The following is a 19,874-nucleotide window of genomic DNA, read 5'->3' on the forward strand; positions in this document are numbered from 1 at the left end:
TCCAATCAAAGATTAACAAAATTTTCAATATGAAACCTCAAAGTGTAATCATTAATTATAGATTTGAAAATAAAGATTTATTTGTAAAATTAGATGTTTTGTCGGTAACAGGGAAGTGAATAATTTATTTTCGGTGAATGGATTATTTTATCGATTAGCTTCTTTTCGCAGACTATGAATAGTTTGCATTCGCTTATAAAGAAGATATAGGTAAAGTAAGATGCTAATTTGAGAAACAAACAAAAGTAGATTGCTATATTTTGCATTTACTCCTCTATTGGGATAAATGGAGTAAATAGTAGGGGTGTCAATTTATAACACGATACGACAAAAATAAACGACACGAAACGAAATCGGGACGAAATCAAAATTCGAATTCGTTTTCGTGTCGTGTTCGTGTCAAGTTTAAAAAACACGATGTCGTGTCGTGTCGTGTTCGTGTTTACAAATCCACACAAAATTGACACGATTGAGCATGTATTTGTCGTGTTTTCGTGTTTTTCGTTTTTATCGTGTTATATATGATTAAATATGAATTAAATAAAATAATAGTTATGTAATATTATCTTTGTCGTGTTGTGTCATGTTGTCGTTTTTTAATTGGTTCGTTTTCGTGTTAGTGAAAAAAAACACGACATCGTATCGTGTCGTGTTCGTGTTACAAAAAACCTTGTCGTGTCGTGTCGTGTCAGATAAAAACACGACACAATGGCCCGATTTGACAGGCCTAGTAAATAGGATCCAACTAAAATTAGGAATTAGTAGATAGTATAGTGGTAAATGTCAAATCGAGAAATAAGAAACCATTGTGGTTGGTGGTCATAAGGAAATTTCAATAAAAAATACATGGATTTCATTAATAAAATACATTCGTTAAACCGTAAAATGTTAAAAATATGGTGACATTTATGTATACTACTATAACTAAAAATATTTACATGTAGAGAAAACCCAAAAGTATTTAACTTTTATTATTAAATCTTTTTCCATCGCAAAAGCATTTTCAAAATGATACACCTGACTCATACAAAATTTATGTTAAATAACACTTCAGATTCCCATAAACAACTACCACAAACACCTTAACTTTTTAAAAAATCTGGACTTCATTGCAATGTCCTCTTCTCCGATAAAACCAAACATATGAAGGTTTCTATCTACTTACCTATCCACTATATATTCTGTATCAGGACCAAAATTTTACAAATTTAATCTCACCTGCATTTTTAACTTTATAGTAAAAAATATATCAAAATAATATTAAAATAGAAAAAGAAATGAAATATGTTGTATAAAAAATGAACCATAAGGGAATGTTTTAATACAATTTCATTTTGACTTCACGTACACAATTTCATAAACCATGTTCCAAGTATCATTATTAATGACCAAAATACCCTTCAAGTGTATTATGAGATAAAATCCAAGAAGTACCTTATGATCAATTTTCAATACATATAAAACGCAGGTAGGGGCAATATGGCCAATTTTATAATATAATTGTTATTATGTATAAAAACTGCTAATCTAGTTTAAAATTAACAACACAATCGCTTATATAGAGATTTTAACATTGTTATGGCTACAAAAGAAGGATCACAAACAAATTTAAACAAATGGTAACTCAAAATTCATTCCATAATGAAAAAATCCTACAAGAAATGTTAAATCAAACTCCATTTTCAATTTTGCATCAATTTGGGAAAAAATATAGAATAGAAAAGTTGCAATCACTAAACATTGGTACAATTGCAAAAGATGAATCAAGGATGCACAACACTTTATCAACTCCTTACCATAAGGGCTGTAAAGCACATAAAACTCCATCAAGAAATCCAAATTTACAATGATCGAGACTCTTAAAGTAGCTAATCATAATCACACTTTACAAAAGACATATACAAAGTTACACACAAATACACATAAAACCATATCTGCCAATTGATTACACATAGAACACAACGATTTCAAAAGAAAAATAAAAAAGCCTCGTATCTCATGGCGACTGCTTCCAAAAACAACATCTAAAAGCCACCTAATTCTAATTAATTTTACCCAAATAAAGAATCACAAACTTGCAGATATACCCACAAATCCATAAAACATATAGTCTAATATGAATTAAGAAACTTAATAAGAAGAATTCGCAAACCATAAATTCTCAAAGTGAATCCATCATCGTTAACATCCGTACCTGGTTAAACCGATTGATGAGACCAGAATCACACGAAGAAAATATAACCGAACCACCGCCAACCTCCTACAATAGAGGAACCTGGAGAAGAAATCGGAATTTGAGAATGAGGGAGATAGGGTTGCAATAAAGTAGCGAGAACGATGGAAAAAATGTGACCATGCAAATTGTTTGATTTAACGACGATTCAAGGTAATCTGGACCAAAATTCTTCAGATTACTTAGACCTGCAACAATAAATCAAATCAAATTATGAGCAACAGAACACAGACAAGAACTCCCCATCCAGGTGTGAGAGAGAGAGAGAGAGAGGAAGAAGATATGTATGTGATTTCTTTCGATTTCGTCCCTGATTTTACAGGATCATGGTTTTGAAAAATTAAGAAGATATATTGGGATTAAGTTTCATCAGCAGAGAAAATTTAAGCGTAAATAAAGGAGTTAATAGGTTAAACCGAGAATTAAATTGGGTATCTTCTTTATGCCGATGATAGTTAGTCAATCAATTTGTTGCAAATTCAACGGGATTGATTATGAACATTGTTGACTAATTTGAAGTTTAGAAGGGTAGTTTAGTAATTGCAGTCGAAGGGAAATGAGCGGGAAAATAAGTTCCGGAGGGGCTGAACAAATGCCACGTGGCGAAAATGCTTTTATTTATTAGATTAGGATATTAGAGTGCTATGAAGAAAGATAATCTCGCACAACAAGAAATAACACACTTAGCGACAACTTTATCTTTACCGAGGACATTAGGTAAAATGCGTATTTCTCACCGCTAAAATTATTTGTTGTTGCTAAAAGCGAAGTTGCTAATACTTCTTGCAGATGCTCCATGTATCCCACAAGAAATTTGATCGTGGCCATACGTTTTTACAATGATCCATTGATAAGGGTTTAATCCCGAAAGAAGCAACAATGACAACCTTAATTGCAACGCAGTGTCGCCGCTAATGATATCAATCTGCGTGACCTGCAAAAGACGAAATCTTCGCCCCTCATTTTTTCAGATTAAATGACTTATAGCCACTGAAGAAAGGCCTTTCAATTTCCCTCCAAATTGTCGCTGCTATTACCTTGGCCTCATCGATGCAAAAGGGTAACCAGCTTTTGTTCGTTCTTTGTCCCAGACCTGGTACACATCGTTGTTACTTTTCTTCCAATTTGCCTCCGGCGACTAGACTACTTCACCAACGATTTTTAATTTAACGACATCATCCATCGGCGGTGCCACCTCCCCTTACCCCCACTTAGATCGTCAGAGTGTTTCCACACTCACTCAACGTCACCGATGACAAAAAAAACTACCTTCTTTAGCCATCTTTTACGACGGTAACGTGCTCAACATCAATCTTTCTCTTTTCTCTTTCTCTTCTAGGCTAAACTTCAAAACTAATTTCATTAGTTTTGTGTTTTTTAAGGACCACCATACCACCACCCCCGCACCAGGGCTATTTTCCGACAACCATCACCACCAAAAGACCATTGGTAGATTTTGCAATTCTTCGGCTATAGGTAAGTTTGTCCGACCAAAAGAAAAAAAAAATGCAATTTACTGTTAAAATATCATCTATATGCATGTGTGTATTTGCTATATATTTTCATATGTTTCTTGGTATACTATTTTTTTGGTTTTTGTGGTCAAAGTACAGGGCCAGCCCAATAGGGTGGGCAAGTTGGGCGATGGCCCCGTGCCTCACTACGGTTTGGGGCCCCAAATTAATGCTGTTTGATATATATATATATATATATATATATATATATATATATATATATATATATATATATAACTGATTTGTGTCAAAAGAGTTACAAAATGTTTAAGTAGATGAGTTGGTTAGCGGCGTTAGAAAGCGTTTCACGTTTTCTTAGTAGCCCCATGTTCGATTCCTTCTATATCCATAGTTTTTACATTAATAATTTCTTTCATTACTTGTTTCACCTTTTTTAATTCAATAGCCGTGTTCGATTCTATCTATATGCAGTTTTTAGATTAACAATTTCCTTCATAGGCGCCTAACTTCTTTTATTTATCATTTTATTGAAATTGAAATCTAGAAAAGCCCCCACATTCTTCTTGGTTATTTACAAATCATACAAGTTACACAAATGGTCCCTTGACTCTCTTTGTTTTTTCAGCAAACCACAAAACAATTATTTCATGTTTTATTTTAACAGTTTTTTTTTTTCTAACCCATTATTATACATAATTTCTCTGTTTATATATGAGATTTTCAATTTTTTTATCGTTTTTTAATATATAATTCTTTTTCTAGGTTTGATAACAATATATTAATGGCAGGTCATCAAGTTAGTTTTTTTTTTCCAAACACTATCTTTTTGTTTTTTTTCCAAACACCAAATGGATGGTTTTTCAAATGGGTCGGTTGTTTTGTAGTTCATTTTTTTATTTTGCTTTGTTATTGGTTTTTATGCACTAACCAAATGGTTTTATTCGCGCGCGTGTATATATATATATATATATATATATATATATATATATATATATATATATATATATATATATATATAATCTCTTGTACTCTTCTCCATAACATCATTGTATTATTGTTAGCGATTACTAAATTTTGAAGGGCCTCATCTTTCGTTTTCGCCCCGGGCCTCAAATCGATTTGGGATGGCCCTGTCAAAGTAGATATGTGTACTTGGTAATGAATGGATCAAAATTAGTTCATATGTTTTCTTATATATGATTTTTCTTTGATTTGGGTTTTTATGGTTAAGTATGAAATTAGTGGTATAAACTAATGGTAATTTCATAAAATGACTCAACCATTTTGACAATAGTGAATGATATATATTTGTATATATTTGTATTTGTTATGAATGTATATCCATATTTGTAGAAATTCTATATATATATATATATATGTATGTATGTATGTATGTATGTATATATATGTGTTTGTGTGTGTATTTGTATTTAAAATGTTATGAATTAATTAGGCTAGCCATTGAAACTGCATATTATACTACAATTCTAATAAATTAATAAAAAATCAAATGTTATAATATAATCTAAAAAGTTAAAACTAAAAATATAATACATAAATCTATTAAATTATCATTTAATAACTTAATTATTTAAAGTACAATGCTATAATAAAAATCAGGTTTTTTAGTTTAAATCTTTTCCTTTTAAATCATCAAGAGCTTATAAATATCTATTCGAAATTGATTTAAAAATTAATTTTTGGTTGTCCCCATTTTGGGACTGTCGTTTGAATACTTAATCTTATTTAAGATGTGAATGTATATTACATGATTGATTGTTTAAAAAAATTGATTGTTATTTTTTCTTTGTTTATACAGTATAAATTTCTTATATATATATATATATATATATATATATATATATATATATATATATATATATATAGTTATGTTCATGTGTTCATTATATTTAATGTGTATTAGAATTAACCAATAAAAATTTAGTAAAAATTAAATTATATTTTAATCAAATAAAGATAAATATTAAATTATATCAATAATAATTATATTTTTAAAGAAATTAATTAAATTTGTTATTAATGTCACTAATAAAATCATTTCAATATAAATTTGTATTTATGTTTTTTATGTATGAGTTCGTATTTTGTTTTGAGATTCACTTGTTTAAATTACAATAAAATTACCTGAAACATAAAGAACGTTTGAATTGTACAAATGTTTGTTAATTTTTTTTTGTTTACGAGATTAATAAATTAAATATTTAATTTTTATATTAGATATAAGTATTTTTAACTTAATACCAACCGAATGACCTAATGAATTAGGTACTTAATGTATTAAGACATTAACTATCTACATATTTTTTCCTTTTAGTACTCCAAACTTCTTCTGTGTTGAAAAAATATGATGAAAATTGTCACAATTGATAAATGCTATAAATATTTTTTGTAACCTAGATTAAAATAGTGATTCCATATAATTTAGTCGGTCCACCAAAAAAATCTTATATATTGTTTCATTAATTGACAAAAGCAACGTAATCATTTGCTAGTATAGGAGAAGTCGTATCTTCAAATACCTTGAATGAGTTGGAAAAATAAAACGATATTTATCATTATTATAATTTTTTTATACTTGTAAATAAACATATAAACATATATAGTATAATAAATTTCTTTTTGTCCCAAATAAAATTGGGCCATATACACCTACCTACTTTTTCCCTCTATCACTAGATTACATAGATAACACACCAATTCTAAACTATGACTCAACAATACGTATAGAGCAAAGATGATGGATAAAACGATGAACATACTAGTTGTTTCAGATAATAGACATTGTTCACACTTACAGCAAGTAATTAATTAAAGTAACGAGATAATTTAAATGTCAAACTATAGATACTTAAAAACGTTGCAATAAATAACCACAAAACCATATTAATCACGACGAAGGTGTTATACCAAATAGATATTAACCTCAACTCCTTCGATCATTACCTGAAATAACATCATGTAATTAATTCATAAGTCGAAATTAGATATAGATACAATATCTTTTTAGAGCAAAGAATTTTCTTTCTGCTGTTTAATTAATTTGTTCTTACACTAACTGAAGAGGTGTTTGATCTTGGCAAGAGTAATTGTTATTGGGTTGAAGATCATTGACTTGAAGGTAGTTTCTTCCATCGAATGGCTGATGAGGTGATACTAAATCGTAATCAGAACTTCCAGGCATCAAGCTCATGTGTTGCTGTTGTGCTCTTTCATTTTCAGCGATCTACAAAATGAATTTTAATGAAATCAATCGTATATATATAAAGAGATAATCAATGAAATCGATCGTATTTTAAATAAAGAGAGACCTTTGCTCGAAGGAATTGGTTACTATTATGCAACTCATTTTCCTGCCATTAAGAGTGATAATCGAACATTAATTACTAATATTAACCCTAGATGAACCCTAGAAACTAGGACAAACGATTAGGGGTACGAATTATAATAATAAAAAGCTTTGTACTTACAATATAATATATATATATATATATATATATATATATATATATATATATATATATATATATATATATATATATATATATATATATATATACCCTTAAGGATATAAAAACTTAGGTACCAAAATTCATAATAATACATGGTTTTTCTTTGATATATTCATTATAATATTATTAAACTTCAATGCGTAACTTGATTTATATTCAATATTTTTAAATTTTCACTATTATCTTCCTTTACATTACATCTTTTTGTCAAACACTTACTAGGTTATATATATTATTGTTGAAAATGACAATTATGTAAGAGGAAGATAAATATGAAATTTATAAAAATCTTTGAAGTAATTCAAGTTAGAAGTTGAATTATAAGAACATTGGATAATTACAAAGTCTATATATGATACAAAACGATATACTATGGTAAGTTTGGGTACCTAAGCTTATATATCTTTAAGGGTATATTCACTTTTCTCATATATATATATATATATATATATATATATATATATATATATATATATATATATATATATATATATATATATATATATATATATTATGTTTTTTTATTTATTTATTTACACTGGATAATAACGAAAAGATAAGCAAAATGAGTTAGATTTAGTTTATAAAATGCTAAATCTGAATTGGGAAATTATTTTTACAATAGTATTACCACAAAAAACCTTAAACAAATATAATGATACGAGAAAAAAAAGGATATTAATACATCCATATATTGAAACTTGTTCATATATTGCAAAACATATGAATTTTACGAAATTTCATTTTTCAAGGTTTTTAGTGGTCAAAAAGCAATTTTCAATGATTATCACCGCAATAAACGTTAATACAACATATATCACGAATACAATGATATATTATAAAATATACATTTATATATTGTGAGATATATATTAAAAAACATACAAAAATTCATATCTGATTTTTCTTCGCAACCTTTTTTTTTTTTTTTTTTTTTTTGATGTAAGAACAATCTCGCAATTACTAATGGGTCATTGTGAAATTAGTGGTACAAAAAATGGTCAGTTCATAAAATAACTCCACCATTTTGACCATTTTTTTGCTCATCCTTACAAGATATTACTTTAAATTTTACTAACTCCAAGATTCACATTACTTACTCGTTTTTGCATATACTCGATTTCAGAAAATAGAAGTTCATTCTGCATTTTTTTGTGGGAAAAACACATGTTAGATTGCTATAATTAATAAACAACAAATTTTAATAAATGGTTTAACTTAAATACCTTTTTTGATCTGATCCTGCTAATGCCTTTCTCTAACTTGCTTTCAAGGTTCTTGAGGTCTTTTGCTGGCATGTTTCCCAGCGATTCACCCATGATGTTCCTGTAAAATTGCCTTTTAAACAAAAGGTTATGACATTAATTAATTAATTAATTAATATCAATGTATATGTATACTAAGCACACTCACAATTATTAAAAGTTACCTGTTTTGATTCTGAAGATTTGCAATTTGCTGACGCAGTTTTGCAGCTTCTTGTTGGTAAAACTACGATAATACCATTTTGTAACAAATAAAAATTAGAATAATACAAACATAACCCTCAACACTGGGACAATTTGTGTATATATATACAATATGTTATTTTTAGAAATGATCGACTATAATCCAAAGTAAGCCCAGAACCAAATGTTTTTTTTTTTTTTTTCAAACTATTTTGTTTAATTATTGAAAGTAGTACATAACATTGGGTATTAAAAGTTATTATTACCTGAGCATTGGCTTCGGCAACAGATCCACTGCTTGGTGGGTCTAGGCATGCTTTTTTGTACCTATCAATGGTTCCTTTTACACTGCATTAACAACAAAACAAAGATCATTAAATGATCCATAATAGATTTCATCAACAACATAACATTTTCCAAAAATATATATAAGGATTCTTGTCATCTTTAGATTTAAACTATGATACCTAAAATAATATATTAGTTAATAGTAATCAAAATATGTATAGAAATTGCTGATAGTTAAGAACTTGGTTAGTATTACAATAGTTAATTAACACCATACAAAATTTGTATATGTCCAACAAACACAAAAATGCTTAGAAGTTTTGTAATCTTTATAGTACTAAAACTGTTAATTTGATTAATCAATATTGATGCTTGAGCTGCATAAACTAATTATGCAAAAACTAGTTATGCCAAATGTCCCTAGATCTGTCTACCCTCAAAAAATAAAATCAGAAAGGCACTAAGACTTCTTAGTTTTAAATAACACAAAATTAAGAAAAAAATATTTTAATAATGTAAAGCTTCTAAATTTCTTCTATATATAGAAATGAATTCTTCACATTTTCAATAATTATATATCATGTATCGTATTTTTGTGCCAACCTATGTGTCTATATGTTCACTCAAATCAAACCCTCATCATGATATAAAACAGACTGTGCACTTTTCAAGCAGTGTGTGAATGTAACAAGGAGTTCTCATTTCCACGTCTATTCAAAAACTAGGTAAAATTATATTAGAATATTAACTATAGACTTCAAGTACTATATGTGTATTAAAACTAAAATAACTCGTGTTCATTTTATAATCAAAGTGTCAATAATAAGAAAACCATAAACATGTAGGAAAAGAAATCATAAATTGCGTTAATATTGTATCATACATATGTTTTTACTAACTCAAAGGATAGCTTAAGGCACCTAAATAACTACTGTGTTTTTGCTCAAAGGATAGATTCATGCACCAAGACACACAGCAAAATTACTGCACACATAAACTCTCAATCAGTAGTCAACTGTTGAATCTAAAGGCATTTCACCTCACAGCCAATTCGCTGAGTAAATGGTATTTTATGATTTCAAGAAAACCATAAAACCAACTCAAGTGAATAAAATCCCACTTTTCTCGGAAATCTTAAGGATTCTATTTATATCCCTTATCTGTATGCATATTACCTTAATATTCCCGAAGACACTGATTGGCTGTCTCTGCCACGTTGTCACTGATCCCCTCTTTATGATTGGTGAGACAATCCAACGGATAGATCTTTACCACGTGTCGGTGGCCCATTATACCCCTGGGTAATTCCTTTAACTCTCACCCTTTTACCCACCTTGGGTAGATCCAAAATTATGGTTTTCTCTTTCTCTCTGTAAACTCTGAGTAATCAGAGCCGTCCATTTCATGGCAGCATCCTTTGATGCCCATTTTCCTCTCTCCCCATGCATTTCTTACTCTCCCATTGGTTCTCTTCAATACGTACCTTCTCTCCTCTCTCTCTCTCTCTCTCTCTCTCTATATATATATATATATATATATATATATATATATATATATATATATATATATATATATATATATATATATATATATATATATACACACACCGTTTTTGTGTTAGTCTACCCGTAGGTTGCTGTTTCAGTTTCAGCAGTTTGATAAACTTTGGGAAAGTCATTGCTGTGCATTACCAAAGGGAAAGGTTCAGTTTGTGTGTTTTCATTTCACAATTGAAGAAATGTGAAGTGTTTTTAGAAATTAAGGAAAAAAGAAATCATGATTAATGACAAAAACAAAAGGTGCAAGAGCTTGCTTATTATGTCAGAAGTCAAGAAACTGAAAATGAAATCTGGGTTGTGACGTTGCCAAAGATTTCTTTCTTGTTGAGACAAATCTTACCCATACACCTAATATTTATTTATTTTTCTTAGATTTGGATGTGGGTATTTGATTAAAGACAAAACAATAATTATAACAAAAACATTTTGTTCTGAAAAAAATGTAAACGAGTTTTAAATTAAAAAAGGCCAGGTGAAACCCTAAGTTTTAAAATAATAGATTAAAAGGACACTTTTATTAATCAAGATATTGTTTTTTAAACAACATCCTTTTGTCTTGATCTTAAACTTCCTAACCCTAATTTATTACTAAACCCTAATTTTAAACTAAATCAATTAAAGACTATTAATGGCCAGATCTGGTATTTTTAAATTATCCGTCGAGTTTGGTAAACGAAAGAAACAACTCATGAAAGTTATATATATCCTTATAAAAACCATAATTTAGTTTATGTTGACAACTATTTTTACAAAATGGACACGAATTAGGGTTACTTTAAGCAGAAGTTTGAATGTAAAATTAATGACTTGAAGGGAATATTATGAAAACTTGGTAAAGCCCTAATTTAGTTACGAGGAAAATCTTTGGGTGACACAGGAAAGATGAAACTTTTTTTGTTTATTTTGTGAACTGTAAACTGATTTGAAAACCTAATAAAGCTTTTTGGTTTTCTTTGACAAGCCTTGATGACATCTCTTTTCTGAGAGTCCTTTCATCTTGCTTTGGTGATGTTTAACTGACATATGTTTATTAAGGAAGTGTCAAAAAGATGGAACTCTTAACAAATAGGAACTTGACAACGTCTTTGTAGGCTCCCTACCTATCACTTGTGTGTGTATCTTTGTGTGCAAAGTATGTGTTTGTGTGTGTGTGTGTGTGTGAGAGAGAGAGAGAGAGAGAGAGAGAGAGAGAGAGAGAGAGAGAGAGAGAGAGAGAGAGAGAGAGAGAGAGAGAGAGAGAGAGAGAGAGAGAGAGAGAGAGAGAGAGAGGTTAAACAGCAATGGAGAAAGGGTAGATGGGAAGCTGATCTCAGTGTTCAGCAATACACTTCCTAAATCTTTGCTTATTTGCTCACAACATATCCAAGACTTGCTATAACAACAGATCTTGTAGGTACCAAAATATGAAACAAATATCGGATCATAAAGAAGAAAACTAACAATAGAAAAAAAAAAGGTAAAATTACTAAAAAACAATAAGCTCATTGAGGTAAAGAAACAAAGCAGAAAAAGAGAAAGAGAAGTGAATCTTTGTTCAGCAGCAAAAATAAACTCAAAAATCTCACAAACACCTTATCATTGTGTTCGGGTTCTTAAATCTTCACCACAAGTCTTTCACAAATACGCCAACATTCATTCATGTACTTACACATCCAACCCAGAAAGCATCAAGAAATCCAAACTAATCTCCATCATGAACCAATTTTTTGGTAGAAAAAAGATGAAGATTCAGAAACCTTTTCTTGGATTCAAGATTTCGTTAAAAATAGATGCAAAATTCAAGAAAGTTCACCTGTTATTTGCGTACTCATAAAGTCGACCTCGGCTAGAGAAGACAATAAGAGCAACTTCAGCATCACAAAGAACAGATAACTCATAAGCCTTCTTGAGCAAACCGTTGCGACGCTTACAAAAGGTCACCTGGCGATTGGTTGTGTTTTCGATCCGTTTGATTTCGATCTTTCCTCTACCCAATTTTCTTTGAGGAGACATCTCCCCTGAATCATTTGGAAACGACATAGATGCACCTGAAATCAATCGCAAACTCATGAGAAAATAATCCAAAATTTATAAACAACACAAACTCCATTACTACTACAAAATGAACAGTATGATAAAACCCAAAAAAGTTGAAAAAATTTAGCTCATTTTTTGCCCAAACAACGTCCTTGATATCAAGGATTTCCATGATCTATTTCTTTTTTGGGTTTTTCTAAACCAACGATACAGTAAAAAATATAACTGATTTGCAGAAGAATTTTGGCATCAATCTTCTTGAGATTTACGGATGAATGGATATATGATATGAATAATTGAAGAGAGAAACTAATCAAGTCCCAACCTTTTTGATCTCTCTCTGCTTTTTGAGGGTCTCCCACAAATCTGAACAGGAAAGATGCAAAAAATGGAATGGGGAGGTGGGATGGTTGATGAGTATTTATAAAGTAGACAACGACTCTTTTGTCTATTAACTTAACAAACTCTCGTAACCTTAATCACATATCGTAATACCGAATATTTGAATTAATTGATTGTGTGTGTACTCAAAATTTGTAGTAATAAAAGTATATATTGACCTCACTTCATCACCCTTCAAATTTCTTTTGACCGAATATATATATATATATATATATATATATATATATATATATATATATATATATATATATATATATATATATATATATATATATATATATATATATAGAGAGAGAGAGAGAGAGAGAGAGAGAGAGAGAGAGAGAGAGAGAGAGATGGACCTTAATTTGATACAAAAAATGGCTCTGGTAGGTGTATGAAATTTGCACAAAGTTGGGGAAATGCGTTTTTTAGTACTAGATATATAACACGAGAACAGTTGGAGTCAGTAGAAGAAACTATCGAATTAGGTTTAGAATGGCGTTTGACTTATGTAGTCATACGTTTGACGTATGTAGTCATACACATCTATTAATTTTCCACAAAAAATAATTAAATAAATAAGACCTAGAATATTTCACAATTTAAAAATAAAGGTTTTTTTTTGTAACTTTGTTAAAAATCTTTGTTACCTTTTAGTTTTATTTTGTCAACTTGTATTAAGTTAGTGAAACATATGTATATAAACTTTGGACGTCCTCTATCAATCGATCCAAAAATTAAATTGAAAAAAAAAATTCATAATGTAATTTCTAGACAAAAGAATTCAATATGCAGTGCAAAGTAAAAAAAAAATGTATCATTTAGTGGCATACAAAAAGTATCACTAAAAACCTAAAAAATGTACTAGAAGCTTTTTAGAAAATGAACGGCACACATAATAAATGTTACTAGAAACGCTCACACTAAAAACTTTTAGTGATACTTTTTAATTTGCCATAATAAAACAAAAGCTTTTTGTAACACATTTTTGTGCCGTTGATTTTGATTAAAGAATTCATACTACTTTAAATTACATGTTTTAAAATTTTAGTGACACTTTTTTATTTGCTACAATACAAAACATTATTTTGTGGCACATTTGCACCGATAAATACGCATTAGATTCTATACTTTATATTACTTATATCTACATAATTTTTATCTATAATATTAAATAAAATATATATTTAAATAGCAAAACCTAGAAAATAATAAAAGTTTCATTCCATCCGACCAAACAAAAATCATTTTTCTTAATTATGGTGGAATAAATCATTTCATTCTTTTCACAATTCTATCATAAAAAACAAATACTACATACACATAAAATTAAATGTTTTCCAACCTTTGCAAACTGCTAGATATTCAATAATCATTTAACTTTCTAAGCCATAATGGTCATCATGTATCTTTGAAACTTTTAAGTCCATTTCAACTTCTTCACTTGTTGTCTACCAACACAAATAAGCAAGAAGCTCATGATAAACACATGAGCTGTTATATCCTAGTTGTTGAGTTTGCATTTTTTTTCAATCTCTTGATAAAAGCATTTTTTGTAAATATTAAAAAAATCTCATCTAAAAACCCAAGCTATATTTATTTGTAAGACTTTGAAGAAAGTAAGACATAATTATAATAAGCCTATATTAAGAATAGTAAATTTCATGTTTGGTCTCTGTGGAATTTTAATTTTTTCAATTTCGGTCCTTTTCTGAGTTTTTTGTAAAGATTTTGGTCCTTGGTCCAAGTAAAACTAGGGGTGAGCATAATAACCAGAAAACCGAATCATAACCAAATTAACCAATATAACTGAACCATAATAACCGAACCGTTTTAAAAACCATTGGTTCGATTTCTAATTTTTGTTAACCGATAACAAACGGTTCGGTTATGGTTTTATAGGTTAACCGAACCATTATTAACCGAATCGTTATCTTTATATTTTAATACGTAAAAATTATGGATTATATATAAAATAATATAGTCAATCTTATTTAAGACCTATTAAATTTTCAAAATATAATTCATTAATCGTCACTTATTAGGAGACGAACGTGCAATCAAACCATCAAAGGATGATCACGCAGATCATGCAGACACACAAAATTTTTCAATCATTCATTGAGTGAGATTATTGATTAATGTTGTAATTCCTAATCGGCTAATTCTATAACTTTTAAACATTATTCACAATTAGTTTAATCTTCACACATAATCCTAATCGGAGGTTTCTCACACCGTTAATCCTAATCAAATATTGTTTTGACTTTATAGTTCTATTGAAGGATTTTATTAATTTATAATCAAAACTTCTAGGTAAGTTAAGTTTTGGTTCTTCTTCACTTCGTAATATTTTAAGAATGTATTTTTTTTTTTAAATTGTCTTTTTTTATTTACTGTTTTTGACTTAATCACATTGAATGTATATAAGTGATTGTTTTTTTTATCCATATAACACGTAATATAAATGATTAGTTATTTTATTTTATAGTTTTTGATTAAATCGCTTTGAACATGTATGGATGTTTGACTTTATTTTAATGTTAATATCAATTATCAGTATACGAAGTTATTAATGTCATTTTTTTTAATATTTTATACTTTTTTATTGAATGTTTTTTATTTTGAATGTGACTATGTGTTATCTCACTTTGAGTATCAAATGCACACATTTTATTCAATTACTATAAGCTAGGTTACAAACATTGGTGTCGAGGACTTTTTGTATTCTCTTTACATTTTTTTATGCAAAGTATACTTTCGCCATTTATATTATTTTGAAAATTATGGTTAACCAATATTAACCATTAAACAAAACCGTTAACCGATAAAAACCATTAACCATAACCAATATTAACCATACCCAATGGTTATGAAAATGCATTAACCAATCATAATGGTTATGGTTCGGTTTTGACCAATAACCGAACCAAACCGCCCCATACACACCCCTAAGTAAAACGTCTACTTTTGGAACCATGATTGCAGAAACTACCTATAATTAATTGAAAACTAAAAATAAGCATTTTGATTGGAAGAAGAATCACCAAAACCATTACCAGAACCATAAATAAGGACCAAACTGTGACAATCCAAAAATTTCTATCTTGTAAGTCAATCAAAACAATGAAAATTTCAGACTTGTTTCTGTTATCTTTTTACTGAGTTAAGGGTCAATTTATGAGTTCTAGACCTAGTACACTTAAGGGATTGTGTGCTAGGAAGTGTTAGCAAGAGATCAGTGGACTGCATTCGAGTTGGAACCACCTTCAAAAGAGGTTCACGACCGCAAACTAGGTTCACGGCCGTGAACCAATCTTGGGCCATGAACTACCCTACCCTATATATATATATATATATATATATATATATATATATATATATATATATATATATATATATATATATATATATGGGTGTTAGCCATTTTCTCTTCATTCCTCATCTTCCAGCCGTGAACTCTCCCCTTCTCTCTCAAGTATCATCCACAAAAGAGTCTCTTTTCATCTCAAAAACGTAAGAACACCTCCCTTTCTTGTTGTTTATTAGAAGTTCCTTGCCTTCCATCTTGATTCATCATCGTTTCGTTCAAGGATCTTCAAGAGTTCTGGTCGTGAACCCTTCTTATCTTCATCATTGGGCCATGAACACATCAAGTGTTCTTAGGTTGTGAACAACTCAAGGGTCATGAACCCTTCTAGCTTGACCGTGATCATTTTTCAGCCCTTCATTATTGGTTCTAACACTTCATTATAAGTGTCTCCTAGTTCCTAAGGTTGTTTCATATACATATTAGTTGTTATAGGCCTTAATTTCATACATATATGTGTATTAATATATGCTAAATAAGATCCATTTGTGCTCGGGACTTCACTTGGCATACAAGCATCCTATATCGATCTTTCATTCGAATCATTCATTGTAGGTGAGTTCATACCCCTACAATTACACTTTTAAATGCTTTTTAAATGCTTTTAGGGGAGAATACAAGTAGAACACAATACAAATGTGTTAACCGTTTTCATGTGAAAACAACACCCAAAAGAATTTCTTACACTCAAAAACTTGTTAAAACTCTTTTGAACTATTTTAAACTTCTTTTATATATCAAATCATATTCAACTATCTATTTGCGTATAATTATGCTTTAACGAACTTAGGACTACTGCTAGATACCTTGACTAATGTTCCTTGTTTGGTTGTGGGCTTAAGGTAGGATCACTAGTCCGACTGTTTGCTAAATCATAGTTATAATTACTAAATACATATATGAATATTCAACCCATTTTTACAGAATATACTTAACTTTGTTGCTTATGGTGAGTAATTGAGTCTTTCTTCATATTAGTAACAGTTCAAACAAAAGTACTAGTAAACTATCATAGGTATAATTTAGAGGTTCATTACATACTATTTCTAGAACAGAGAAACATACATGAGTCAGTACTTTCATACCATTACTATACATTACAACACATACTATAACCAGAACGGAAAGGAACATACATACTATAACAAGAACAAGATAACAATAATGTAAGCCACTACTTCACAGCATAACAATATACTTGTTATGCCGCGTTTTGTAACTAGAGTCTCCTGAAGGGAGAGCGGACATTTTATGTATAGATCTATACGGGAACGACAATCCCACATCCTGACTGTTAGCTACAGTTTGGCCGATAAGCTAAGGGGTGACAAATGTCACATTGGTTTCGATGCCAGCAGGTCATCGTGTTAAACACTAGTCAATCAGCATGGTTATAATCACTTCACATTTTTACCTTAATTAACAACTTGATCTTAAGGTAGTTAGTGCTTCAGTAGAGTATTTTTACACAACACTACTGTACACCTTCATTTTTCCATTACATTCATGCAGTGATATTCTCACTTTGAGAGATGCAAACTATTTTCTAGTAAAGATAGTCATAAACTTGGAAAAACATACATTTTTACGAGAGAACAAACATACAAAACAGTTGAGTCATGGTAGAAGACTACTTTTCATTTTAGTAGAAAATATAGGATTTTCTAGGAAGTATATAAACATTTACATCAAAACACTTACAAACAATTTCATGAAACAAATGCAAACTTTTGACATTAAAATACTTATGAACTCACCAGCTTAATTGCTGATCTACTATTATAAAATAACTTGCGTTCCTAGGTCATCAGTAGACAGATACATTTGCACAGGGTTCGAGAAGATAGATTAGGATCAGGACTCATTTTTCATTTTGATATATATATATATATATATATATATATATATATATATATATATATATATATATGGTGTGTTACAACTATACACAGAACACAAATGTATAAATTATATTATATATATATATATATATATATATATATATATATATATATATATATATATATATATATATATATATATATATGGTGTGCTACAACTATACACAGAACACAAATGTATAAACTATATTATGAAAGCAATGGATGATGTTGTTACTTGTTTTACTATTGTGCATTATTATGATACTGTACATGACGCCATCCACACCCGAACGTTTCTGCCGTTTTGGTTTGGGGGTGTGACAGATTGGTATCAGAGCTTTGTTTATAGTGAACTGAGTATATCAACCAATAAAAGATATACAACTATAAACACATTGGGATTAAAAGACTCTGACCAATAATTTATACTTTTAAAATAATAAAATATTTTACTAAAAGTATACATACATGCATTCATACTAGGATCAATGTCATACTAGATTAGAACAAAAGTATTACGGTTGTTGAACAAGACAAGTAGGCTTGGGGGCATATAATTAGTTCTAGGATGGATATAGCCTGATCAACTACATCTACCCGAGAAGTGATTAGCATGTGCGTACGAATGGTTGTGGTGCTGCAACGAGTCTAAAAACTTACCAACTCTACTACAATGGAACTCTAGAACATAACTGATGCATGCAAATAGCTACACCTAGTTTCATATTTATAACCTAACTACTTATCTAACTAAAATTCACATAGGCAGTTTACCTATTCGAGTTATAGAATAGTTTTGGTAAGTCGGGTGTCGATCACATGGAACGGTTTTAAGTAATTAATCTATCTACTACTAAATTAACCTAATTTTCTAGCAAGGTGGGGGTTTTATCTAATTTTGCAAGTATATATGAACTTAACTCTTAACATGAAATTCAATCAATTAAGAAACACTTATGTTACTTCGAATCCACTTTCCCTCAATGGTTTATAAATTAGCTATGACAATTACTATTGGTTACCAATTAAGATAGTATTAGCAATTTAGTTCTAAATCTACTAACATTAATTAATTAATGTAAATCTATGTTTGCGCAGACAATATCTAACACATAATCAATTATTAAATAGAATTGGAGCTATGTAATATTGATTTGACAAACACACTTATGGTCATAATATGAGTTCTCTAGCACAACCTAATTTTAATAATTCAATTCCTTATCTAAGATTGGTTTGATCTTAGCTCTAATAAACTAGTGTTCACTAAATTACTAGGCATTCTAATTCATGCAAATTAATGGTCATTAACTACACATAATAAGAAATCAAAGCAATCAAATATTAAATCAAACATGCTAGGTAAAATCAATCAACACAAGTCTTAACTAACAAATAAATCAAAGCTAGAATATTAAATCCATGAGTTCCAGCTTCATCTAGCTAACAGAAGAAGCTAGATTTAGCTGGACATACTAGCAAACAAACATAAACAACTCATACTCAAAAATATAATTAAAGTGAACTAAAACTAGAATCAAGTTATGAACTTCTCTTCTCCTTTGGTGTTGAAAGCCAATTCCAAATCACTTCTCCTTCTAAAATTCATCTCCAGGAACTCTCTCAATCAGCCAAAAGTCCCCCAAGTCGTAATGATCAAGCATATATATAGTATCTGATTTTTCCAC

General features: G+C 29.5%; 1 protein-coding gene across 3 annotated transcripts; it reads right to left on the reverse strand.

Annotated features, from left to right (window-relative positions):
- Window positions 1-6,471: 6,471 nt before the first annotated feature.
- On the reverse strand, window positions 6,472-13,013 carry AG (K-box region and MADS-box transcription factor family protein). 3 transcript variants are annotated; one of them, XM_078990221.1, is made up of 9 exons: window positions 12,875-13,013; window positions 12,326-12,560; window positions 8,953-9,034; window positions 8,668-8,729; window positions 8,465-8,564; window positions 8,339-8,380; window positions 7,038-7,079; window positions 6,780-6,952; window positions 6,472-6,672 (listed from the first exon to the last, which is right to left on the reverse strand). In XM_078990221.1, exons 2-9 carry the CDS (start codon window positions 12,550-12,552, stop codon window positions 6,669-6,671), a joined length of 732 nt encoding a protein of 243 aa, XP_078846347.1. In that variant the 5' UTR covers window positions 12,553-12,560; window positions 12,875-13,013; the 3' UTR covers window positions 6,472-6,668. The 3 variants fall into 3 exon arrangements, with proteins under 3 accessions (XP_078846347.1, XP_078846346.1, XP_078846348.1); XM_078990220.1 differs by having other exon boundaries at window positions 8,465-8,576; XM_078990222.1 differs by lacking the exon at window positions 6,472-6,672 and having other exon boundaries at window positions 6,776-6,952.
- Window positions 13,014-19,874: the final 6,861 nt, after the last annotated feature.

The sequence above is a fragment of the Lactuca saligna genome, chromosome 4, assembly GCF_052625555.1.
Source record: "Lactuca saligna cultivar CGN05327 chromosome 4, ASM5262555v1, whole genome shotgun sequence".
In the NCBI taxonomy this organism is placed as follows: domain Eukaryota; kingdom Viridiplantae; phylum Streptophyta; class Magnoliopsida; order Asterales; family Asteraceae; genus Lactuca; species Lactuca saligna.